The following is a 26514-nucleotide window of genomic DNA, read 5'->3' as shown; positions in this document are numbered from 1 at the left end:
CCTAAGCTGGGAAGCCCTTCCTTCTGGCCATGGGCAGAGGCACTGGCCTGGAGCCCCTGTAGGAAGGGACCCTTTTCTGCTGGTGTGGCCAGGACTGTGTAAAGTACTGGTGGGTGAAGGTGGAGGGAATCCAGGGAGCCAGCTCAGAGCCATCCATTGCTGCCTCCACTGGACGGGCTGGGCCACATGAGGATGTGCAGGTACTGCAGATGGCTCTGTACGTCTGCCGTGAGCCTGCTGGGCAGCAGCACATGAAGAGACCCAGGCTCTCCTGTGCCTGGGCCCTGCTGAACTTTTGGCCTGGATTGAGTAAGCTCACACAAGGCAGTAGAAGCAGGGGATGTATCTGCCTGGCGGGTCCGCATCCATCTTTTCTCTCAGGCCCAGCCCTTGCCAGGCCAGTGTGACCAGCCTCAGAAGTGCACATGCCTCTAGCCCCAATAGCTTTTCTCTGTGGTTGTCTTCTAGCTTCAGCGATCATGGTGGAGGTCTGAAACGGAGAGGACCCTCGAGCAAGAAGGAGCCACGGAAGAGGCGGAAGATAGACGAGACACCATCTGAGGACCTGCTGATGGCCATGGCTCTGTCCCGGTCAGAGATGGAGCCATGTGCAGCTGTGCCAGCACTCAGGCTGGAAAGTGCCTTTTCTGGGAGGATAAGACCGGAAGCAGGTTTGTGTGGCCAAGAACAGAGACCGCCAGCCCCCACCTGGGAGAGAAAACGCCAGCAGGTCCCAGGTGAGTGGGTTGACCCCACCGTTGATAGTGTCACTTTTGTTTCTCTCTAGAGAAGAAAAGTCGCAAGAAGAAACCTCCAGGTTCACCTCCACTGTTGTTAGTCCAGGATTCCGAGACCACAGGCCGACAGATAGAGGACCGTGTGGCCTTACTCCTCTCTGAGGAAGTGGAATTGTCCAGCACGCCACCACTTCCCACCAGCAGGATTTTAAAGGAAGGGCGGGAAAAGGCAGGCTGGTGTCTGCCCCCACCTGAAGGCAAGCAGAGCTTTCTGTGGGAGGGCAGCGCACTGACCGGGGCCTGGGCCATGGAGGCCTTCTACACAGCCAGCCTGGTCCCTCCCCTCGTGCCCCAGCGGCCCGCCCAGGTGAGCCCCTCTCCTCAGGCATATGCCACAGGCTTTTGGGGGAGGCCGGCAGTTCCAGAACTGCTATACTGGGGATCCACAGCCAGGTGATGGCAAGTCCAGGAAAGAAAGGCAGAGATGGGAGGAGCCAGAGGGACGCTTGGTGGTTGCAGCTAACTTCTCTGTACAGCAACTACATGGCCTGCTGGTAGGATCTGGGAGGACCCTTAGTTTCCACCACGGACTGTGCTCCTGGAGCTGTTGAAAATGCAGAGTCTTGGGGCGGCTGGCAGACTGCCTGGGACAGAGCCTGGGAACCTGCATTCTGAACACACGCTGCAGACGGCCCTGCAACAGCTGGCCCTGGAGTCAGTACACACCTGCCTGAGGCCACTTGCAGGACTTAGGAGGGTGGCAGGCCTGGACCCCACTGGCCTCTGACAAGCCTTTGAGCAGACTCAGATGCCACAGGCCTGGCCTTGGCCGTGACAAGAGGAGGAGCCTGCTGACATGAGTGCTGGAGAAGAGCATCCCAGGGCTGCTCTGGGCTGTGGCTGGAGCTCCGGGGACCCTCCGTCCCCACAGCCAGTGTCCTGCTCTGTAGTTTTAAGTTCATCCGTGCACAGCACATGTGACGGCTTCTGCAGTGCCTGTCAGTGACAGTGGCCACATGGTTACTCTGCCTACCGGCCTCTTTCAGGGCCTCACTCAGGAGTCTGTGCCACCGCTGGTACCACCTGAGCAGTCAGAGCCGGGCACACGAAGGTCACCCGCTCTCCACAGCACCCCACCTGCAGGCTGTGACTCCAGGGAGCCGTCGCCCTCGGCCAGCCAGAGGGAGCACCAGGCCCTGCAGGACCTCATGGACCTGGCGACGGAGGGGTTCAGTGCCAGCCAGTGGCCCGGCAGTGGGGGCCCGGCTGGCTCAGAAGAGGCTACAGGTGAGATGCTGGGTGGGACTCTGGGGCTGGCCCTGCCGTCCCAGGACTCCCCTCCCGGTGGCTGAGGACTGGCTCTTGCACCACGGCAACAGCAGCTCTGACCTGCTGGGAGAACACACAGCCTCTGGGTACTTTGCATTTTTCTCAAAGGTGAATGTGGTGTAGACAACTCCATCATGATTTCCCTTCCACTTTAACCAAAGACAGAGCGGTCTGCCACAGTGAGGGAACCCTCTGGGTGAACCGTGTCCATTTTGCTGTTCACTTACCTCCCTGGTGGGTGGTGGTGAAACGGGCGCGCGGGCTTGCTTTGCATGAAGGCGTCCTCGGGCAGCAAGCGCCTCCCGAGGCATCGCAGGGCCAGCTCGGGCTGTGGTCAGCACTGTTGGTGGTGGACGTGGCTGGGCCGTGGCATTCCTTTAACCTGCAAACCCTCCACTCAGGGTTGGACATGGTGCCCAGCAGCCTTCCTCTGACTGGGTTTGTGGTGCCACCGCAGGACAAGCAGCTGGACAGGGGTGGCCGTGCCTCGGTAAGGACTGGCTCTGCCCCAAGCTCTGTGGTCCCGGCCATTCCCACCTGCCATGTGTGTGGTTGGGTCAGCTCACCACTGGCCTCTAGCCCCCAATGCAAGTGCAAGGGCCTCTCCAAAAGGTCTCTGCTTTCCAGAAGGCTGCCACATCCTGACAGCTGTGAGCAGAGCCACAGGCCCACAGCTGCCCTGGTGTTCCTCTAGGGGCTCTGCCATGAGACTTCTGCCATTTCTGTCTGTGACTCCGTGGGGCACCTCAGGGTTGAGCCCCCAGAGCCTGCTCTGTCTGGAGTCCCAGGTGTGTGGGACCACAGTTTCTCAGTGCGGCTACCCCATCCAGGCATGCTCTGCTTGTTCCCCGGTAGCTGCGAGCTTACTGAGGGCTTGCTGTCCCTCCCCTTTGTGCAGGTCCTGGCTGGGCTCCAGACCACAGCGGAGCAGTCAGGCCTGGCCTCCCTGTCAGGGTGCTGTGTGGGGAGGACCTGGGGTGGGAGCTGGCTTGTCCCTAGAGTGGACCTCCTCCCATTTGCATGTCAGAGCCAAGCATTTCAGGCCAAGGGCCAGCCTGGGGACACCATCACAGAACCCAGCTGTCCTCTTGGCCAGGTCCCCAAGCTTCTTGGACTCAGGGTGCTTGTCCATCACAGGGCATGGGTACACCTCCTCAGAGCCCAGGTACACCACGGCCTGGCCCAGGCAGTGCAGGAGCTGCCAGCGCTGTGGGTTCACATCTAGCCCCCCATCTGGCCTCTCCATGGGTGCCAGGGAACCCCCTGGAATAGTCAGAGGAACAATCTAGTGCATTGCTCTTCTGTGCCGCTCACAGCTTTAGGGTCACTCAAAGGTGGAGCCCACTGTGGGAACCATTTTGGAGAGGAAAGGAGAGCACAGGTCCCGACTTGAGGCCCACCCTAGTGCCACCTCCTTGTGGGGAGCTTCCCACTGCGCAGGGAGAGGAGCAGAGGCAGGCGAGGTGACGGCGCTTCCTCCCCTCCCACTGCAGCTCTCACTTGGGCTGCTGGTTTCTGACTTTGGCACCATGGTCAATAACCCACACCTGAGTGACATCCAGTTCCAGACGGACAGCGGGGAGGTGCTGTATGCCCACAAGTTCGTGCTTTACGCTCGATGCCCGCTTCTCATCCAGTATGTAAGTACACATGCCGTCCTTTTCCCCGACTCTCTGACTAGGCTCTCCCCTTGCCTCAGGTGCTCTTCTTTTTCCGCCCCCCCCCATCCCTGTCTCCCTCACTTCCTGCCCGCCCCCACCATGTTCTCACCTCCCTTCCACCCTCCCATCCCCTTTCTCTAACAGTGGAGAAGATAAAGACCCATGCTTGAGGTTAGGAGTGGGTGTGAGGGGGTGGCCTCAGAATTGGGAAACATCAGCTTTTTCATCCTGTTGAATGAAAGTTCATTGTTTCCCAGAATTGTTTTCTCTCTTCTCTATTTGCCTCATTACAAAGGCTCACAATTTATCTCTTCAGTGTTGAGGTGCTGGTGAACCTTTTGTTTTCAGATTTGAAAGCATCTGACCTGAGTGTCAGCAGGAACTCAGGGAGCTATATCAGTCTCTGTCAAAGTGCTGGAGCCCAGGTGTGTCTGTCAGGAGGAATCTAACTGGGTCTCGGCATGTCTATTCTCAATACGCTTGGACAGCAGAGAAGTGTTAAGCCTCACCTGTAAAGTTACTGGCCAAGAATGTGCATCAGCACCGGCTAACGCTGACCTGGGGCATGGAGCTATTTAGAAGACTAGGGACCCGGCATGCAGCTCAGGCCTTAAATCCCTGTACGTTGGGAGACTAAGGTGGGAGGATTGCTTGAGGCCAGGAGTTCAAGACCAGTCTGAACAACATAGAGCCCATCTCTACAAAAAAAATTAATAATTAACCTAGGGGCCCGGAGCAGTGGCTCACACCAGTAAGTCCAGAACTTTGAGACGCTGAGGAGGGTGGATCACCTGAGGTCAGGAGTTTGAGACCAGCTTGGCCAACATGGTGAAGCCCTGTCTCTACTAAAAATACAAAAAACCAGCCAGGCGTGGTGCTATGCAGCTGTAATCCCAGCTACTCACGAGGCTGAGGCAGGAGAATCGCTTGAACCCAGGAGGCAGAGGCTGCAGTGAGCCAAGATTTTGCCACTACACTCTAGCCTGGGTGACAGAGAGAGACTCCAGCTCAAAACAAAAATAAAAATTAGCTTAGGAGTTGAAGGCTGCAGTAAGCTATGATCACACTACTGCACTCCAGCCTGGGCAACAGGAGGAGACACTCCTGGAAATTCTCTAAAAAGAAAAAGAAAAAGACTAGTGACTTGCAGGACACTGGAGACTGTCTGCTTTGCTCCAAGTTACAACTCTCTGACCAGTAAACCCTCATGTTGCATTTCACCTTCAGGTGAACCACGAAGGCTTCTCTGCTGTAGAGGATGGGGTTCTGACCCAGCGTGTCCTGCTGGGTGACGTGAGCACCGAGGCCGCCCGCACGTTCCTGCACTATCTCTACACTGCGGACACTGGCCTTCCTCCTGGCCTGAGCTCAGAGCTGAGCTCCCTGGCACACAGGTCTGGATTGCTCCCCAGCCTTTGAAACTGGCAGGTGGACAGCTCGGGGGAGGGTTGTGCTGCAGAGGGGTCGGGGCTGAGGCTGAGCGAACTAAGAGTCCTGTTTATACCTTTTAATCCCAAGCCCAGGACCAGCGATGACTCTGTGAAACAGGGGGCATTAGGTGAAAGTCAGACCAGAACAGACACTTGGCAGGGGTGCCGAGCACTGGATGGCGAGGACTGTCAAACCCCATGAGGTTTTTTTGTTTTTGTTTTTGTTTTTTATAGAGACGGGGTTTCACCATGTTGGTCAGGATGGTCTCAATCTCTTGACCTCGTGATCCGCCTGCCTGGCCTCCCAAAGTGCTGGAATTACAGGCTTGAGCCACCACGCCCGGCCAAGCCCCGTGGTTTTTAGCCCCCCCTGGGTGTGATAAGAAGAGAATGGGGCAGGCGCGGTGGCTCACACCTGTAATCTCAGCACTTTGGGAGGCTGAGGTGGGCAGATCACCTGAGGTCAGGAGTTCGAGACCAGCCTGGCCAACATGGTGAAACCCCGTCTCTACTGAAAATACAATAAAAATTAGCTGGGCCTGGTGGCGTGTGCCTGTAATCCTAGCTACTCAGGAGACTGAAGCAGGAGAACTGCTGGAACCTGGGAGGTAGAGGCTGCAGTGAGCTGAATCAGGCCACTAAACCCCACTATACTATATCAAAAAAAAAAAAAAGAAGAGAATGGCCCTTGGCTACAGTGACCTGAACAAATGGGTCCTTTCCAGAGTCCCAGAAAACAGGCGTGGAGAGAATGCTTAGGCTGTATCTTGGTATGCCACAGCTCCCCTGGCTTGTCCAACTGCATTTTAGGAGAGAAGCGGCAGCTCAGCAGGGACAAGTGTTGTACCTCTGGACAGGGCCTCTGCCACTGATGAAGCCTTGCCCATCCAAAGCTGCATCCTCCCTCCGCTGCTTTCTTAGAAATGTGAAATGAACTGATTAGGTCACAGAGCCTTCAAACAGGTGGCTGGCTGGCCAACTGGCCGGGTCTGACCCGACAGACTGGGTCTGCTATGGATTGTGTCTGATGCCAAGTTTTTTCATTCTTTTTTTTATTTTTTAGAGAGACAGGTGTCACTACGTTGCTAAGGCTCTTTTTGAACTCTTTTGGCCTCAAGCGATCCTCCTGCCTCAGCCTCCCAAAGTGCTGGGATTATGGGCATGAGCCACTGTGTGGCCTTTTTTATCTTTTTAGATACAGGGTCCCTTGCTGTTGCCCAGGCTAGATTGCAGTGGCATGATCACAGCTTAATACAGCCTTGAACTCCTAGGCTAATTTTTATATTTTTTTATAGAGATGGAGACTTTCTGTGTTGTCCAGGCTGATCTCAAACTTCCAGCCTTGAGCGAGCCTGCTATCTTGGCTCTCAAAGTGCTGGGATTTCAGGCATGAGCCACCATCCCTGGCCCTGACGCTGTGTCTTAGGGGCCTCTGAGGCAGCACAGACACCCCAGTTTTGCAGCCTTGCCAATCCCTGTTACCTCACACTCAGCCCAACACACCCCTTTATGTCTGCAGCTGTAGTTAGCAAGCCCTGTGCTGAGTGTCTTGAGTCTCTGGTGTCTGGAACTAAGTGGCCTGGGTGTTTCTGGGCAGGAGTGTGGGTACCGCCTTCAGAGGGAGCAGGGCATGGGTCACGGTCATTCCTCCTGGTGAAGACTCTGCTCTGGTCCCCCACCCCACAGGGATGCCCAGAGCCTACCTCCATGCAGAGTGGCGATGACTCCCGGTGTTTTGTGTTACAGGTTTGGCGTGAGCGAGCTTGTTCACCTGTGTGAACAGGTGCCCGTTGCTACAGATTCAGAGGGCAAACCATGGGAGGAGAAGGAAGCCGAGAATTGTGAAAGCAGGGCGGAGAACTTCCAGGAACTCTTGAGGTCAATGTGGGCAGATGAAGAGGAGGAAGCGGAGACTTTGTGGAAATCCAAGGGCCATGAAGAAGATCGAGAAAAAGTGAATGAAGAAGAAATGGAGGAAATTTATGAATTTGCAGCTACTCAGCGAAAGCTGCGCCAGGAAGAAAGGGCATCGGGTACTGGCGAGGACGCTGACTGGCTGGAGGGGGACAGTCCGGTCTCTGGGCAGCTCCTTGCAAGTGTCCAGGTACAGGAACAGCGGGACAAGGTAGAGGAGGTGGAGCCATCAGGGCTGGGAGGAGATGAGGCCGCCACCACCTGGGGGAAGGTGGGACAGTGCACCCTCCCACTGCCCCAGCGCCAGTGCTCAGGGACATTGGGACCGGAGGCCCCTGAGCAGGAGGCACCGGAGGAGGCGCTTGGCCATTCCAGCTGCTCCAGCCCTTCCGGGGACTGCCGGGCAAAGAGGAAAGAAATCTCCCTTCCACGCGCAGATGATGCCGGGGACTATGAACAGCTCTTCTCTTCCCCTCAGGGAGAGTTCTCAGAGCCGCCACAAATAACCAGTGAGCCCGAGGGACAGGGTGGCGCTATCGGCGAAAAGGGGCTGGAGGGTTCTCATCGCCTGGCTCCCTGGCAGGCGTCTCCACCGCACCCATGCTGCTTCCTAGTGGGGCCTCCCCCGGGCAGGAGTCCCTGCCTGTCTCCCCACCCTCATCATACAAGCTGGCCGGCCCTGGCGACACCCCGGTCCCGCAGCAGAACTTCCCAGGTGGGGTCCCCAACCTCGCCATCTCCAGCTGTGCCATCAAAGCAGAAAAGGGAGAGGAGTGTCCTCACGCTGTCTAACGAGCCAGGCCAGAAAGGCAAAGAGTGTCAGTCTATGCTGGAGCACAGAGATAAGGGGGTCCTGATGTCTCCAGAAAAGTCTCTGCCCATTGACCTAACCCAGTCAAATCCTCACCATTCAAGTTCCGGATCTCAGAAATCTTCATCCAAACTGAACAAAGAAGATGATGTCATCCTCTTACTGGACTCAGATGAGGAGCTGGAGCTGGAAAAATCCAAAAAGGTGTCCGTTTTTAGTGATCCCCTGGAAGAAAAGAAAGCTCTAGAAATTAGCCCTAGATCCTGTGAGCTGTTCTCCATCATTGACGTTGATGCGGACCAGGAACCTTCCCAGAGCCCAGTGGAAAGGGAAGCCTCACTGCAGCGGGAGGACAAGGCAGGGCTGCCAGAGAATCGGGGCTCTTGGGGCAGCAGAGGGGCTCCGTGGCTATTCTGTGACCGTGAGAGCAGCCCCGAAGAGGGCAGCACCACAGACACCTCATGGCTGGTGCCCGCCACCCCGCTGGCAGGCAGAAGCCGAGACTGTTCTTCCCAGACCCAAATCAGCAGCCTCAGGAGTGGGCCGGCCGGGGAGGCGGTGACTCAGCACATGCCCAGGCCCTCAGTAGGAAACAGGGAAGGGAACGGAGCTGCTCAGGAGCTCTCAGTCATCAGGCCCCAGACACCAGCCTCATACTGCACTCCTATCTCTCCAGGAGCTTCTGATGGCAGAAGGCAAGGCCACAGAAGTCCTTCCTGTCCCCACTCCGAGGGCCACCTGCACTCCTCTCCGCTGGCTCCACGTCCCATCTCAGGGGGCCGCACCCACTTCAGCAGGCGGTTCCTGAAACACTCACCACCCGGGCCAAGCTTTCTGAATCAGACTACAGTGACTGAAGTGGTGGAACTCGGTGACAGTGACGACGAGCAGGAGGTGGCCTCCCATCAGGCCAACAGCAGCCCCGCACTGCACAGTGACCCCCCAATTCCAATTGACAATGGCTGTTGGCACATGGAGCCCCTCTCGCCAATTCCCATTGACCACTGGAACCTGGAGCGGACCGGCCCCCTGAGCACCAGCAGCCCCAGCCTCAGGATGAAGGAGGCTGCAGACAGCTGTGACTGCTGCTCCCCGGGACTCCTGGATACCACCCCCATCCGAGGAAGCTGTACTGCCCAGCGGAAATCGCAAGAGAAGTCCCCGGGTGCGGGCTCCCTGGGGAACAGCAGGCTGAGCGTTCTGAATTCAGCTCTGTGGGATGACTGGAATGGGGAAGAGCAGAGGCCTCCAGAGACCCCTCCTCCCACCCAGATGCTAAGCACCAGTGGAGCTCAGAAGCCCAAAGGGTTAGAGACGCCCAGTAAGTAGCTGGGAGAGCTGGGGAGGGGGACTGTCTTTTTGACTCTTTTACACTAAGTGGGTGTGGAGATCAGTCAGGCGACCCAGGGGCAGGTGGTGCTGAATGCCTGCTGACCAGAGGGCACGATGCTTCTGCTGCCTTCCAGACTCCCCTCCGCCTACTAAGCCAGTAAGTCAGGGTTTCCCAAACTTGCCTGGAACTAGTGCTTACCTGGGCATGTGGTAAAGATCCACGTCTGTGGACCCCTCTCCAGAACACGGAGCCAGCACCTCCAAAGGCCGAGAGTCGTTCAACAAGTATCGGCGTGCCTTAAGATTGGGCCAGGGTGGCTCTTTAAAATGTTAGCTGTAGAATGGCTGCAGGACCCAGCAATTCCACTTTTGCCTGTGTATCCAAAAGAATTAAAAACAGGGACTCAGACACGCATGTCCATAGCTGCACTACTGAGTCGCCAAAAGGTGGAAGCAACCCAAATGCTTCAGCAGGTGAAGGGGGAAACCAAACGTGGTCCACCTAGAAAATGGAACAGTGTTCAGCCACAAAGGAGCGAGGCACTGACACATGCCACAGCGTGGAGGCCCCGGGAAACACGGTGCCAGGTGAGAGAACGCAGAATCACCGTCTGCGTTCATGGATAGGAAATGTTTAGAATAAGCAAATCCAGAGAGACAGAATGCAGGTTAGTGGTTGCCCTGGGTTGGAAGGAGGGGGAATGACAGCTTATGGGGTACAAGGTTTCCTTCTGGGGTGCTGAAAATGTTTTGGAAATAGAGGTGATGGTTGCACAATACTGTGAATACTTACTGCCACTGAATCATTCCCTTTACGATTTATGTGAATTTCATCTCAATTAAGAAAAGAAACAGGTGGGGCAAGCGTGAAAGGCTGTGAGGCCCGTTCTTCCTGGTCCCCCCAGGTGCAGGGATGCCACCTTCCTGCTCATTTCAGTCCCGGGGGAGAGTCAGAGCCCCAGGTGTCGGCCCCTCCCCTCGGTGCTGCTACCGGAAATCCAGACTAATGAGGCCACTGATGGTGTCCCCACCCCCCTCTGCCCTCAGGGGCTTCAGAAGCACCTGGATAGCTTCTTATAGCACACCTGGCCCAGCATGCCCCAAAGGGTGACCAGTAATTTGCATTTCTAACCAGTTCCCAGGGAGTGCTGTGAGAATGGCTGGAGGAGGCCGGAGAGCAGATCTGAGGTGGGCTTTAGGATGGTGCTGTGGCCACAGGAAGAATCTGCCTTTCTCAAAGGTTCCATGGTGATAAAATGGTCATAAAAGAGAGAAGAACCCAAAGTCCCTGTTCCTCATGTGTCACCGGGCTGGAGTGCAACCTCCACCTCCGGGTTCAAGAGATTCTCCTGCCTCAGCCTCTCAAGTAGCTGAGACTACAGGCACCGGCCACCATGCCAGGCTGTTTTTATTTTTAGTAGAGACGGGGTTTCACCATGTTGGTCAGGCTGGTCTTCAGCTTCTGACCTCAGGTGATCCACCCGCCTTGGCCTCCCAAAGTGCTGGGATTACAGGCATGAGCCACCTCACGCCTGAGAGAGATATTCCAGCTCTCACAGAGTGAGAGCTTTATTTAGATATAATTCACATACCATAAAATCTGCCCTTTTGGGGCAGGTGCGGTGGCTCACACCAGTAATCCCAGCACTTTGGGAGGCCAAGGTGGGTGGATCACAAAGTCAGGAGTTCGAGACCATGCTGGCTAACATGGTGAAACCCTGTCTCTACTAAAATTATAAAAAATTAGCCGGGCGTGGTGGCATGTGCCTTTAGTCCCAGCTACTCAGGAGGCTAAGGCAGGAGAATTGCTTGAACTGGGGAGGCAGAGGTTGCAGTGAGCCCAGATTGCACCACTGCACACACTCCAGTCTGAGCAACAGAGTGAGACTCCGTCTCAAAAGGAAAAAAACAAAAAAACAAAAAAAAACTACCCTTTTAAAATGGACAGTTCAGTGGTTGTTAGTCCATTCACAGTGTTATACCATTGTCACCATCTACTTCCAGAACATTCTCATCATCTCAACAATAAATCCCAAACTCATGAACCGTCTCTCCCCTTCCCCTTCCCCTTCCCCCAGGCCTGGCAACCAAGAATCTACTTTCTGTCTGTATAGATTTGCCTGTCCTGGACATGTCATAAACAGAGCCATATGTTACTGATATGTGGCCTTTTGTGTCTGGCTTCTTTCAGTTAGCACACAGTTTTCAAGATTCATACATGTTGTAGCATGGATCAGTACTTTATTCCTTTTTATTCTGTTTTCTTTTTGTTTTTGTTTTTTTAAGACAGAGTCTTGCTCTGTTGCCCAAGCTAGAGTGCAGCAGTGCAATCTCGCCTCACTGCAACGTCCACCGTCCTGGTTCAAGCACTTCTCCCGCCTCAGCCTCCCGAGTAGGTGGGATTACAGGCACCTGCCACCTGTAATTTGTTTTGTATTTGTAGAGACAAGGTTTCATCATGTTGACCAGGCTGATCTCAAACTCCTAACCTCAAGTGATCCACCCACCACAGTCTCCCAAAGTGATGGGATTACAGGCCTGAGCCACTGCACCCGGCCAGTTTTTGAGTAGTGCTCTTGCTGTTACCCAGCCTGGAGTGCAGTGCAGAATCACAACTCACTGCAGCCTCGACCTCCCAGGCTCAAGTGATCCTCCCACCTCAGCCTCCTGAGTAGCTGAGACTACAGGCAGGTGCCACCATGCCTGGCTAATTTTTTTTTTTTTTTAGAGACAGGGTCTTGCTATGTTGCCCTGGCTTTGGGCATACATTCCTTTCTATGTCTAATTCCCACTGGTGGCATGCCAGTTTTGCTTATCCGTTCATCCATTATGAACACGTGGGTTGTTTTTACTCCTTGGTGGTTAATAATGCTACTCAGGAACATTCACATGCAAGCTTTTGTGTAGACGTAAGTTTTCATTCTTCTTGGTTCTATACTTAGCAGTGGAATTGCTGGGTCAGATGGCAACTGTGTGTAGCATTTTGAGGAACTGCTAGACTACTTCCCAAAGGACTTCACCGTTTTCTGTCTCTGCCAGCACTCGTTATCCTTGTTGTTGTAGTTGTGTTTGTTTTGAGATAAGGTCTTGCTGCACTGCCCAGGCTGGAGTGCAGCGGTGTGTTCACGGCTTGCTGCAGCCTCGACCTTCCTGGCTGAGGCGATCTTCCCACCTCAGCCTCCCGAGTAGCTGGAACTACAGGCTTGGGCCGCCATACCCAGCTGTTTTTTTTTTTTTTTTTTGTAGATTTGTGGTTTTGCCATGTTGCCCAAGCGCTCGGTGTTTCTGTCATGGCCCTCCTAGCGGGCGTGCAGTGGTATCTCACTGTGGTTTGAATTTCCCTGATGACTAATGATGTCGGGCAGCTTTTCATGTGGTTATTGGCCATGCTGTACATTTTCTTTGGAGAAATGTATGTTCACATTCTTTGCCCATTTTTTTGAGTGGGTTTTTTTTTTTCGTTATTACCTTGTGAATAACTGGGTTTTAATTGATGAAATTATTTTTAAAAAACAAAACTGATATCTAAGCCTATTTTTTTTTTTCTTTCTTTGTTCTTTTTTTTGAGACGGAGTCTCGCTCTGTTGTCCAGGCTGGAGTGCAGTGGTGCAATCTCAGCTCACTGCAACTCAGCCTCCCAAGTAGCTGAGATTACAGGCACAAGCCACCACGCCCGGTTAATTTTTATATTTTCATTAGAAACAGGGTTCCACCATCTTGGCCAGGCTGGTCTGGAACTCCTGACCTCATGATCTGCCCACCTCAGCCTCCCAAAGTGCTAGGATTACAGGCGTGAGCACGCAGCCAAGCCTGTTTGAAGAGTATCAGTGTGACCCATTGTCTCAGGTTGTCACTGTGGGTCAGACGTTTTTAAGTTTACATGTGTAAGATATTGTGACGTGCTGTGCTGCCCCAGGAGCCCTGTTCAGCCGGCATCTGTGTTATACAAGGGGTGGCCCTCAGTGCATGTCCCCGGTGCTGTAAACGGGAAAACAAAGTTCCTTTGTTGCTTTCATGGAGAAAAAGTGTTGCTTGGGTTATCTTCAGGTGCAGTATTCCTCTTGGTGACGCTACTGGGATCACACGTGGGAAATTCGGGTCCCTTGTGCTAAAACGTGTGCTTCTTTTGTTTTACCCAGAAGGTGCTAATTGGAAGAAGAATTTGCCCCCCAAAGTGCCCATAACTCCAATGCCACAGTATTCCATTATGGAGACCCCGGTGCTGAAGAAGGAACTGGATAGGTTGGTGGTCTTCCAAGCTTGCCCACAGTGGGCTTTTCCCTCCCACGAGTAACCAGGTTTCACAGGCCTGGGGGTGGGAGGGTCCCCCACGTGGTCCCTTGGGGTCCGGTGGATGCAGCTGGCCTGGGCTTGGGAGAAAGGGTCTGCGGTCTGCTTCGTGGGGAGCATGCATGACTGCTGGGTGCCAGGGTGAGCTGCCCAGTCCTCTCTGTGCACCCTTCCCAGGGAGCCAACACGTAGACTCTGGCATGTCACCCATGGGCAGCAGGTCCCCATGTTCCTTGTGGATGGAAGTGGCCCCTAGCCAGAGCAGTCTGAGTGAGGAGGCCTGATTTTTTTAAAAGAACATTGAACTCTCACATCCACATGACGGTGCTCTTCCGCTCAGGCACCCAGGGAGGCTGCTGCTGCTACCATCCATCAGAACTGGGAGCAGTATATCTTATGTCTGGTTTTTATTTTATTTTTGGAGACAGAGTCTCACTCTGTTGCCTACGCTGGAGTATGTGACCTTGGCTCACTGTAGCCTCAACCTCCCGGGCTTAAGCGATCCTTCTACCTCAGCCTCCTAGTAGCTGTGACTACAGGTGACACCACTACGCCTGGCTAATTTTTGTAGTTTTTGTAGAGACGGGGTTTTGCTATGTTGCCCAGACTGGCCTTGAACTCCTGGACTCAAGTGATCCTCCTGCCTTGGCCTGACAAACTGCTGGGATTGTAGGCATGAGCCATTGTGCCCGGCTGGTGTGTTTCATTTGGAATCATCAGAGTAAGCTTAGCTGGAGACACTAACCTCGGATGCTCACAGAAGTCAGACATCGATGGTTTGTCACACAAGCCATTCGCTGAATGCACTGGGCATCACTCTTTGCTACGCTGAAGAATAGTCTGGAGCGTGGGCCAGCCCTGTGGGTGGGTCCTGAGGTCCACCTGTTTCTCCGTCAGGTTTGGAGTCCGCCCTCTGCCTAAACGCCAGATGGTTCTGAAGCTGAAGGAGATATTCCAGTACACACACCAGACCCTGGACTCAGACTCCGAGGACGAGAGCCAGTCCTCACAGGTGCTGCTGCAGGCGCCTCACTGCCAGACCCTCGCCTCCCAGACCTGCAAGCCCTCAAGGGCAGTGGTCCATGCACAGCAGGAGGCCACCACAGGACCCAAGGCCCATAGGCCCAAGGGACCTGCTAAGACCAAGGGCCCCCGATATCAAAAGAAGCATCCTGAAAGCATCACACCCCTGAGCAGGTCACCCGCCAAAGAGGCACCTCCAGGCCTCGATGATGATGCCCAGCTCCCAGCCTCCCAGGAATCCGTGGCCACCTCTGTGGATGGCAATGACAGCTCTTTGAGCTCACAGAGGTAACCAGATGGATGCGATGGGGTCAGTGGCCTAATGTATTCTCTGGCCCATGGGTGTGAGGGTTGGCACAAGCGAGGCCTAATGGCCAATCTTCAAACACCCCTATCACCTTCTGGGCGTGACCTATGGGAAAGCCAGGTGGGTTTAGAGGGCTGGTTCTCTGGCTCCCACCCCTGTGCAGGCCTCCTGGTTCCTGCAGGCTGGATATTTCTGGCTGGGCAGGATCCCGCTGGAGCAGCCTGCAGGGATCTCTCAGGCCCATCCTACTGCCCTGGGGAGGGGGGGTCGTCTGTGCCACAGACCAGGCTCCATGGGAGCCATGGGAGCCTCCTTCCTTTAAAGAGGCTCCTGGTCTGAGGGGCCGGAGAGAAAGGGGTTGCAAAATGTCTGGGTCTGGCTCTTTTCAGTTCTTCCTCCTGTGAGTTTGGAGCAGCATTTGAGTCTGCAGGTGAAGAGGAGGAGGGTGAGGACGAGATCAGTGCCTCGCAGGCAGCCGTGCAGGTGGCGGACATGGACGAGGCGCTGAGATGCTACATCCGCTCCAAGCCGGCCCTATACCAGAAGGTGCTGCTGTACCAGCCCTTTGAGCTGGGGGAGCTGAAGGCTGAGCTGAAGCAGAATGGCCTCTGTGTGTCCTCGGGCAGGCTCTTGGACTTCCTGGATACCCACTGTATCACCTTCACCACCGCCGCCGCCCGCAGGGAGAAGCTGCAGGGCAGGAGGCGGCAGCCTCGGGGCAAAAAGAAGGCAGAGCAGAACTGACAGGCTGTCCCCAACCCCACCCCACCCTGCCATCAGCAGCCCCCACCCTGCCATCAGCAGCCCCCACCCTTGCCATCTTCGGGGAGGACCTAGGACACCCAGTGTGGGTCAGGCCTCCACAGACATTCCTGGGCCTTGAGACCACATCAGCTATGCACTGTGACGACGACCACAGCCCAATCCAGGGCTTCCTCCTCTGCGCTCTGCTTTCCAGAGTGGCATTTGGAGCGTGTCATCCATTGAATTTAGACTTCAGCCCCTTCCTCTGTCTGTGCCCACAGTGTGTCTCCCCTTTTTGGGAGATGGAGTCTCATTCTGTCACCCAGGCTGGAGGACAGTGGCTCGATCTCGGCTCACCATACCCTCCGCCTCCCGGGTTCAAGCCCTTCTCTTGTCTTAGCCTCCTGGGTAGTCGGGACTGCAGGCGCATGCCACCATGCCTGGATAATATCTTTGTATTTTAGTAGAGACTAGGTTTCACCGTGTTGCCCAGGTTGGTCTCGAACTCCTGAGCTCTGGCAAGCCAACTTAGCCTCCCAAAATGCTGGGATTACAGGTGTGAGCCACCTCACCCGGCCCAGTGTGTCTCCCTTTAACCCAGTAGGGCCCTCGTGTGTCCCAGAGGGGCAGTGGGTCATCACCAGCCGGTCAGGGCAAGGCCTGTTCTGCCACATCTGCCACCCTCTGAGCCCACCAGTCCTGGGCACAGCTGCCCCACACGTCTGTCCCAAGATGGACATCAGGTCCAGCCTGCCCTAGTGGCCCAGGCCAGTCCTCCTCAGCACTCAGGCCAACCCCAGCCACCACCAGCCTGAGACAAGGTGTCCTCAGGCTCCCCTCACTGCCACAGCCCAGGTGCAACTCTCCTGGCCCAGCCGGGCTGCCTGGACACTTGCCATTGTCACCAGCAGTCTCGAAACTGGACAGTGCACAAGGGCCCAGAAAAACTCTGATGTCCCCAAAACAAGCATGTTCACTAGCGGGTTCCATCTGTTTGGGTTAAAGCTGCCTCCAACCTCAGGAGGAAGGCAAGGGCCAGGAAAGGAAACCTCAGTCTCCATCCTTGTGAATGTCCTCGTCTGTTTCAAATGCAGTCAGTTTTATATAATGTGCAATAAATCCAAGTGGCTTTATTAAAACCTCCTGGAAGATCACGAGGGAAACAGGCAGGAGCTGGAGACACCGCGGCCCCTCGGCCCCCGCCCTGCACCTGCAGAAGCCCCTACCTTGCACCTGCTCTTTGCCTCGGGGTGACCTGGGCCTGCTGTCTCCTCATTTCAGTTCCTAGACCAGAGATGTGTCCATACATCTGCATCCAATTGAGCCCTGGCTGGGTGCCAAGCTCCAGCCCCTGCTCCTCAAAGTGGGGTGCAAGCATCTCCAGCAGCTGCCTCAACAGGGGGTTGTTACTAAGCAGATTCAGATCCCTGCCGCGCCCACCCCACCCACCCCATAACTCACCGAGTCAGCATCTGCCTTTACCGGTGCGTCCCGTCCAGTGGAGGAGGCAGACACTGGCCTATCCCCACCTGGTGGGGGGTCAGGCTCCCGTGGCCTGAAGGGCCGTGTCCGGACAGCCTCTCAGAAGAGAGGTTTGTGAGCTGTGTCTTCTGGGCAAACAGCATTTAGGGAGTGAAATGTGGTTTCAGGCTCTCATGCTGTGTCCTGGCACGTGACCTGGTGGAGAGGCCCAGGCCTCGAAGCTTAGAGAGCCCAGGGCAGACAATTTGAGGGCCTGAGATCAGCTGTGATCAATCTGAGGCTGGCCTGTGGCCTGTTTTGGAAGGCATCCTGCACTGCTGCCTCGGTGGGCTGACCCCCTCCCCGGTGTTCGGGAAGTGACAGGGAGTGGGGAAGGTCTGGCCTCACAGGGTTTGTGGTTTGGATACATTCGCTGTGTCCCATGACTTAAGACTTCAGAACTTCAGGGCTGGTAAAGACTGGCTGGGGGAGGAGTTCCAAGTAGCTAACAAGTTGGGCTAGGAGCCTTGAATGCGGTGTGAGCCCAGGGCTGGTGGGGGCATGGCCTGGGGACTGGATCCAAGCCTCACCGTGACCCTGGATCCAGCTGGGCCTGCTGGATGCTCCCTGGGCGGACAGGGGCCAGCGCTGTGCAGAGACTGTGCAGTGCCACCGGCCAGGGGACCAGGTTCTGGCCTTGAACCTGTACAATGCAGCATTTCCTTGTCCTGAAACCAGCTGGGAAGCAGCTGATTCCTGCAGAGGGAAAGGGGTTGAAGGAGCCACCGTGGGAACCTACAGAGGCATGGTGGCATCCGGGAGTAGACGGCCCTGCCACAGAGATAAGGCTGACCTAGGCAGCACAAAACTCGGTCCAGCTGACAGACGGAAAAGGAAAACGCCTTCTCACAGCACCTGCAGTGAAGCTGGCAGGCAGTGGGGCCTCCTCGTGGACAAGGCGGGAGGGAGTCCCTTCCAGGAGTGACTGAGAAGGAAGCTGGCAGGCAGGGCACAGTGGCTCCCACATGTAATCCCAGTGCTTTGGGAGGTCAAAGCGGGAGGATCACTTGAGCCCAGGAGCTTGAGACCAGCCTGAGCAACACAGTGAGACCAAGTCTCTATTTGGTAAACGACATTTAAAAAGAAAATTTCTAAAGGGGGGCGGGGAAAAAGGCTGGCAGCAGAACTCTCATCTGGTAACCCAACTAGATCAGAAAACGGTGGGGGGATGTCCATGCCTCGCTGTGATGTGACTGGGCCTCCAGGCCTGCCTCACTTTTGGTGGCCCCAACTTGGCATGGCTTGGGCATGGCCCCTCAAGGCAGTCACAGGGGAGCTACAGCCCAGTCTGGGCCCAGGCGGGGGGGCTCACAGACAAAGAGCCTGCAGGTGGGGCCTTGAGCTGTTGCTGAGTTAGGAAGTTGCTGCCTGCCCGACTGACCCCAGCTCTGGGTGGACAGAGAGCCCCTGAGTGAGAATAGCTAGGAAGTCCCCATCACACCCCTTGCCCAGGAGCCAGGAGGACGGCCCACCTGGTTCTCAGCAGAGCCAGCAGAGTAGGGAACAGGACCAGCCTTGCGTGGACTGATGGACTCCCCTCCTGTGAGAGGGAGGAACGTGGGCTGGGCCAGGATGGGCTGCTCCCTGAGATGCCATGGAGGAGGCTGTGTCCTCTCAGGCTCTGCATCCATCCCCCGTGAGCCATGAAAGGAGGCAGAGCGAGCTTCTGGCCCCTCTCATGTGAAAGATACCCACCCGGCCCCTGCGGTTTCCAACATCCTGTGAGCAGCCTGGTTTCAGGCGCCTTTGCTGCTCCCCACAGCTGAGGCTGCAGCCACTGGGTCTGCACCCTGCTTGCCTGGAGCCTCAGGCAGCCTTCTTGAGGGCCATCGTGTCCTCCTAGCATCCAGCAGCTTCCTGGGTGCTCAGAAAGCATTGCTGGGAGAGAGGGAGGAAGGGAGGGAGGGAGGGATGAAAGGAGGGAAAAGGTAAGAAGGCAGGCAGGCCGGGGAATGTGCAGGAGCACCTCTGATCTGCGGCCTCAGCTCTCTCACTCCATCACCCACACAGGCTCTCAGGAACCAGCTAACCCTCCCACCTCCCCAGTCCACAAGCTGCTCTATGGGCCCAGACCCACTACTCTCCTGCTCTACAACCATCACTGGCTCCCATTTGCTTACCGAGGAAAATTCAGACCCCAAGACCCTTGTCCCTTGGCTCCCACCTTATCACCTGCTTCCCTCAGTGGCCCCATGTTAAGTTGCTTGCTCCCTGTCCCCGGCAGATGTCCCATACTTCTCCTTTATTGTAATTTTTCTCATGTGGCCTGCTCTGGGCCATGTTCAGGGGGAACCTCAGTCAGGGGAGGCCACCCGCTGAGGTTCCCCTCCAGGGGCCAAGTATGATCCCGGCCGTGGACGGCTACATTCTGTTGTTTCCTCTTAGGGTACAGGTGGCCTGCCTCTGGGGAGCTCTTGGCTCACAGGAAGATGTTATGGGGCACAGCTGGGTCAGAGGTGCCTACTTTGTGACAGAGAAAAGGAAAGCAAGAGATGTTCGAAGAGGAAGCACAGTGGCTCACGCCTGTGATCCCCTTGTTTTGGGAGGCCAAGGCAGGAGGATCACTTGATCCCCAGGAGAGGTGGAGGCTGCAGCGAGCCAAGATCACACCACCACACTCAAGTCTGGGCAACAGAGCAAGATCCTGTCTCAAAAAATAAATAGGTTGGGCAAGGTGGCTCATGTAATATCCACACTTTGGGAGGGCAAGGTGAGTGGATCACCTGAGATCAGGAGTTCAAGACCAGCCTGGCCAACATGGTGAAGCCACGTCTCTACTAAAAATACAAAAAATTAGGCTGGGCGTGGTGGCTCAAGCCTGTAATCCCAGCACTTTGGGAGGCCGAGGCGGGTGGATCACCAGGTCAAGAGATCGAGACCATCCTGGTCAACATGGTGAAACCCCGTCTCTACTAAAGATACAAAAAAAAAATTAGCTGGGCATGGTGGCGCGTGCCTGTAATCCCAGCTACTCAGGAGGCTGAGGCAGGAGAATTGCCTGAACCCAGGAGGCGGAGGTTGCAGTGAGCCGAGATCGCGCCATTGCACTCCAGCCTGGGTAACAAGAGTGAAACTCCGTCTCAAAAAAACAAAACAAAACAAAATACAAAAATTAGCTGGGCATGGTGGGGTGGGCCGGTAATCCCAGCTACTTGGGAGGCTGAGGCAGGAGAATCTCTTGAACCGGGAAGGGGAGGTTGCAGTGAGCTGAGATTGCACCACTGCACTCCAGCCTGGGCAACAGAGCAAGACTCAGTCATAAATAAATAAATTAATAAATGAACGAACAAATAAATAGAAGGGGTGGCCTGGTGGTGGGAGGGTGCAGTCCAGTCCTGCTGGGATCACGGTCTAGTTGCGTGACCTCGGCTGCTCTCTCGGTTTCTTGGTTACCCGCCTGAAAACAAGCATCTATCGATGGCGAGGCAGCTTCCTTTTTGGCGGGATGGAGGTGATATGGCAACAGTCTTGGCGCTGGCCACTTTATCCTGAGCATGGCACCTGCAGGGACACTTGGTAGCAGAGTCACGACCCCCAGCATCGCCCCTGCACTTGACTTACGTGGGGGCGGCGACCAAGCCAGGGAGCCCTGGCTCCTCGATGTGTCTGCGAGGCTGTTGGCTGTTGAAATCAGACAGGAAGGAAGGCTGAGGTGGAGCCCAGCACAGGAAGAGGTGAGGACCCGCAGGGGCAGCCGGTGGGCCCGGCTGGGACGGCAAAGAAGGTCGGGGCTGCACTGTTCTTGGCCCCTGCATAGCAGGTCGGTTGGTTAGTTGGCGTGGGAAGCGCCCTGACCCCTAGTCCTGAGGACTCGGGCTGGCACAGGGATTCCCAGGACATCCACCGCCGCCCAGCTGGAGCAGGGCTGAGCCCATGAGCACAGAGATGGAGCCCCCAGGCCCCCCAGTCTTGGTGTCCCTGGAGCAGCATTGAGGCCCGGGAGGTAAGCTGGGTCCAAGTGCCCTCAGTGCAGAGCAGGGGAGGGAGAAGGGATGCTGGCAGAAAGAACAGTGGCCTTAAGGCCTGAGCCACTCTGGGAGGGGGACTGGAGAGACCCCCACGAGACTCCAAGAAGGTGCCTCCTGGGGCAGGGCTGGCTCACGCTGTAGAAAAAACAGATGTGGCAGGGCTCCATGTTAATCCCAGCACTTTGGGAGGCCGAGGTGGACAGATCAGTTGTCAGCAATTCGAGACCAGACTGGCCAACATGGTGAAACTCTGTCTCTACTAAAAAAAAAATAGCCTGGCATGGTAGCAGACAGCTGTAATCCCAGCTACTTGGAGGCTGAGGCAGGAGAATCACTTGAACCTGAGAGGTGGAGCTTGCAGTGAGCTGAGATCGCGCCACTGCACTCCAGGCTGGGTGACAGAGCGAGACTCCATCTCAAAAAGAAAAAAAAAAAAAAGAAAAAACAGATGTGACCTGGGCACGTTTCCTGGCACTGGGACCTGCCCCCCCCCCACCACCATGGGAGGCTACTTCTCTGGGCTTCAGTTCCCTACCTGTAGATGAAGGTGACAACACAGGACTTGCCCCAAAGATTATGAGGGACAGGGAGGGTACAGGCACCGCCCCCAGGTCAGTGGGCAGCCCCAGGGCCTCTCCCGGCCACAGCCTCAGGTGAGATAAGGCTCAAGAGAGAGGGCAACCACAGAGGCCTTCTTGGAAGAGGCATCACTGCCATGGGTCGGCCGCAAGGTTCTCCCCTATGGCCAGGCTCCAGGGGCCCTGGTGTCCTTTCTGGTCCCCTCCCTGGAGGTGCTCCTCAGCCTGGGGCTCACTGGCTGCAGGTTGTAACCCCCCTTCTGTCCCAGGGTGCTGGGCTCCCCAGGGCTGGGCTTGTCCACCCCTTGGACTCCAGGGGTCCACACAGTAGAGCAGGGTGGGGCCCCAAGTTGCAGCCACCACTTCCTTCTTCCTTCCGGAAGCCTTTTGAGATTAGGTGATCATGCTGGGGCCACCTCGAGAGGACCAAGTCCTGAATTCTGAGGTCCTGAAAGGGGGCAGGGGCAGGGTGTAGGGAGAGAGAAGCATCCAAGCAGCCGTGGTGGGAGATGCAGGCAGCCAGCACTGGGAGGCCCCACATGGGTGCCAAATGGCAGTGAAGGGCCCATCAGGGCCCACGAGGACTGAGGCCCCGGCGGGGAGCAATCCTATCACCTCAGTCTCCCAAGTACCTGGAACTACAGGTACACGCCACCACACCCAGCTAATTTTTGTATTTTTTTGTAGAGACGGGGTCTCCCTATGTTACCCAGGCTGGTCTCAAACTCGGGCTCAAGTGATCCTCCCTCCTCAGCCTCCCAAAGTGCTGGATTAAAGGCAGGAGCCACCACATCCAGCCTTGCATCTTGGTATTTTTCCACATAAAAAATACATCGTAGATACTGTGTGATTCTTTTTACATGAGATTCTAGAAAAGGCAAAACTGATTTACAGTGAAAAGAGTAGAGCAATGGCCTAGGGCCAGAGGGGTGTGGTCAGGACAGACTGTAAGGGGCAGAAGGGAACATGTTATTGGAGAAAGAGACGTTGAATATTTTGATTTTGATAGTTATACAGGTATATACATTTGTCAAAAATCATCTAACCGTACAGTGAAAGAGTACATTTGATTGTATATAAATCATGCCTCAGTGAAAGTAATTAAAACCTTTATAATATTAAGACAAAAATACACTGGAGACATCTTTCCAGTGACACGTAATTAGAACTTACTGGTTTTTTTTTTTGGAGACAGGGTCTCACTCTATTGCCTAGGCTGGAGTGCAGTGGTGTGATCTTGGCTCACTCCAACCCCCACCTCCTGGGCTGAAGAGATTCTTGTGCCTCAGCCTCCCAAGTAGCTGCGACTACAGGCGTGCCAGCTAATTTTTTGTATTTTTAGTAGAGACAGGGTTTCGCCATGTTGCCCAGGCTGGTCTTGAACGCCTGAGCTCAGGCAACCTGCATACCTTGGCCTCCCAAAGCACTAGGATTACAGGCGTGAGTCACCATGCCTGGCCGGTTTTTAAAAAATGATTACGGCCGGGCGCGGTGGCTCAAGCCTGTAATCCCAGCAGTTTGGGAGGCCGAGGTGGGTGGATCACGAGGTCAAGAGATCGAGACCATCCTGGTCAACATGGTGAAACCCCATCTCTACTAAAAACACAAAAAATTAGCTGGGCACGGTGGCATGTGCCTGTAATCCCATCTACTCGGGAGGCTGAGGCAGGAGAATTGCCTGAACCCAGGAGGCGGAGGTTGCGGTGAGCCAAGATCGTGCCATTGCACTCCAGCCTGGGTAACAAGAGCGAAACTCCGACTCAAAAAAAAAAAGATTCCCATTACAGGGCAGGCACAGTGGCTCATGCCTATAATTCCAGCACTTTGGGAGGTCAAGATGAGAAATTACTGACCCCAGAAGTTGGAGACCAGCCTAGGCAACAATGGCAAGACCCTGTCTCTACAAAAATTAGCTGGGTGTGGTAGCATGCACCAACCAGTAGTCCCAGCTAGTTCTAGCTACTTGGGAGGATCACTTTGGCCCAGGGAGGTTGAGGCTGCAGTGAACCATGATTGTGCCACTGCGCTCCAGCCTGGGTGACAGAGTGAATCCCTGTTTAAAAAAAAAAAAAAGATTCCCACTACCTCCTCATTCTCACCCATGCAGTCTGTTATATTCAGCCACGAGACATGAAAAATGATAGCTTATTCTTTTTTTTCTTGATCCTTACTGACACTGGGCATCTTTCCAATACCTTGGTCATTTATACTTCTGTGAGGATCTGTGTCCTTTCTGCTATTTCATTTGGGGTTCATAATTCTATTTGGTTACTTATTGATTTCTAACAGTTCTTTATGGATTAAGGATAGTCATACTTTTTCATACGTTGGCTCCTGGCTTATGGTTTTTACTTCAACTTTATGGCATCCATTATTACTTATAAATATTTAAATTATTTAATAGCAAACTAAATATTTATTATTTTATTTCAATTAAGGCAAATTTACTGGTCTCCACTTTTATGAATTCTGCTTTTTTTTTTTTTTTTTTTTTAAGCCAAGGTCTTGCTCTGTCACTCAAGCTGGAGTGCAGTGGCACAATCATAGCTCACTGCAGCCTCAGCCTCCTGGACTCAAGGGGTCCTCCTACCTCAGCCTCCCCATAGCTAGGGCACAGGTGCCTACCGCCAGCCAAACTATTTGTTTTTCTGTAGAGAGAGTGTGTCACTATATTGCCCAGGCTGAGAGTTCTGGCTTCTACGTACCACTGTAAAAAGGCTTCTGTACCCAAATAATATTTCTAAATATTCTCTCCTATTTTCTTATTGTGCTTTTATGGTTTTGTGTTTACAATTTTAACTCCTTAGTCCACCTGAAAATAAATGTTCTGTTTGATGTGAAGTACAGCTGGAAAATATCTTTCATAGGCTGATAAAAAGAGTTTTAATTTTCAGAAATGAAGAAATAAAAACTATTCTTGCTGAAATAACTTGTTTTTGTGTTTTTTGTTTGTTTGTTTTTTGAGATGGAGTCTTGCTCTGCCGCCCAGGCTGGAGTGCAGTGGTGTGATCCTGACTCACTGAAACTTCCTCTTAAGCGATTCTCCTGCCTCAACCTCCCCAATAGCTGGGATTACAGGCACACACCACCATACCCAGCTCACTTCTGCAATTTGAGAGATGGGGTTTACTCCTACCTTAAGTGATCCGCCTGCCTTGGCCTCCCAAAGTTCTGGGATTACAGACATGAGCTACTGTGCCCAGCTGTGCTGAAGTAATTTGAAAATCTGAAGAAAATTAACTGGAAAATGAGGAGAACCAACATGAATATTTAATATGTTGATGGGACATGAGATAAACAAAAATCCCAATCATCTTTTATATCAACGATATTCATCATACAACAAAAACCATTTTAGGCTGGGCACAATGGCTCACACCTGTAATCCCAGCACTTTGGGAGGTCAAGAGATCAAGACCATCCTGGCCAACATGGTGAAACCCCATCTCTACTAAAAATACAAAAATTAGCCGGGCGTGGTGGCAAGTGCCTGTAGTTCCAGCTACTCTGGAGGCTGAAGCAGAAGAATCGATTGAACCCAGGAGGCAGAGGTTGCATTGAGTCAAGATTGCACCACTGCACTCCAGTCTGGGTGACAGAGTGAAACTCCTTCTCAAAAAAAGAAAAAAAAAAAAACCCAAAAAACAGATTACTTCAGCAAGAATAATTTTTATCTTTTCACTTCTGAAAACTCTCTCTTTTTTTTGTTTTGTTTTGAGGTGGAGTCTCACTCTGTCACCCAGGCTGGAGTGCAGTGGCATGATCTCACTGTAGCCTCTACCTCCCACATTCAACTGATTCTCCTGCCTCAGCCTCCCCAATAGCTGGGATTACGGTCACGCACCACCATGCATGGCTAATTTTTATATTTTAGTAGAGAGCTGAGATCATGCCACTATACTCCAGCCTGGCAGCAGAATGAGATTCCATCTAAAAAAAAGAAATTTTTAAAAAAATACCTAGATACAAAAAAGGAACTGGCAAGATTGAGATGAGAAAAAATACAGTTTTACCAAAGGATCTAAAAAAGGGCCTCAAATTACCCATATGAACACATACACACAAGGCAATGTCAATCCAAATTCCATCTTTTTTATTTCTGAGACAGGGTCTCACTCTTTTGCCCAGGCTGGAGTGCAATGGCACAATCTCTGCTCATTGCAGCATCAACCGCCCAGGTTCAAGCAGTCCTCTCACCTCAACCTACCCAGTAGCTGGGACTACAGGCGTGCAGCATCATGCCCAACTAATTTCAAAATTTTTATTTTGTAGAGCCAAGTTCTCACTACTTTGCCCAGGCTGGTCTCAAACTCCTGGGTTCAAGTGATCCTCCTACCTCAGCCTCCCAAAGTGCTGGGATGGAGGGCATGATCCCCTGTGCCTAGCCCAAAATCCCATCTTTTTTTTAATCCCTCTTGGTTTTGATACTTACAAGCTTACAAGAATACAAGAATGGGAAGAGCCAACAGGATCTGGGGCAGCATAAGGAGACTGGCCGTGCCCTGGCCCGCTCCTAATGTTCCAGATTAGTTCAGCTGGCCTAAGTGCCATCAACCTCCTCACCTCTTCAACACCATGATCCAAATGCCTGAAAAAATGCTATTTTACTTATTGCTAAGCTTCTTTTAGCATTTTCCAGGTAAAAAGCATTACCTATGTTAAAACGCCAGGCTCCTCACTGTAAATCCAAGGTCAGGGAGCCTGCTAAACCCCAGGGCTGCAGATAGAAAGCTGTTTTTTTGAAACGGAGCCTCACTGTCACCCAGGCTGGAGTGCAGTGGCACGATCTTGGTTCACTGCAACTTCTACGTCCTGGGTTCAAGTGATTCTCCTGCCTCAGCCTCCCGAGTAGCTGGGATTACAGGCGCC

General features: G+C 53.9%; 1 protein-coding gene across 6 annotated transcripts in view; it reads left to right on the top strand.

The window, feature by feature from the left end:
• The window catches only part of SLX4 (SLX4 structure-specific endonuclease subunit), a 30083-nt gene extending 13366 nt beyond the window's left edge, over nt 1-16717 (top strand). For all 6 annotated transcript variants that reach the window (XM_035266765.3, XM_009009059.5, XM_035266764.3 and 3 more), the window contains 10 exons: nt 469-671; nt 788-1104; nt 1784-2024; nt 2468-2556; nt 3560-3706; nt 4955-5121; nt 6904-9203; nt 13354-13456; nt 14402-14815; nt 15224-16717. In XM_035266765.3, coding sequence (XP_035122656.3) covers nt 469-671; nt 788-1104; nt 1784-2024; nt 2468-2556; nt 3560-3706; nt 4955-5121; nt 6904-9203; nt 13354-13456; nt 14402-14815; nt 15224-15578 — 4336 coding nt within the window. In that variant the 3' untranslated portion in view covers nt 15579-16717. The remainder of the gene's footprint in view (nt 1-468; nt 672-787; nt 1105-1783; nt 2025-2467; nt 2557-3559; nt 3707-4954; nt 5122-6903; nt 9204-13353; nt 13457-14401; nt 14816-15223) is intronic.
• The last annotated feature ends 9797 nt before the right edge of the window (nt 16718-26514 follow it).

The sequence above is a fragment of the Callithrix jacchus genome, chromosome 12 (genome assembly GCF_049354715.1).
Source record: "Callithrix jacchus isolate 240 chromosome 12, calJac240_pri, whole genome shotgun sequence".
In the NCBI taxonomy this organism is placed as follows: Eukaryota; Metazoa; Chordata; class Mammalia; order Primates; family Cebidae; genus Callithrix; species Callithrix jacchus.
Note: the sequence above shows the minus strand (reverse complement) of the source record. Positions and strands in the feature narration are given on the sequence as shown.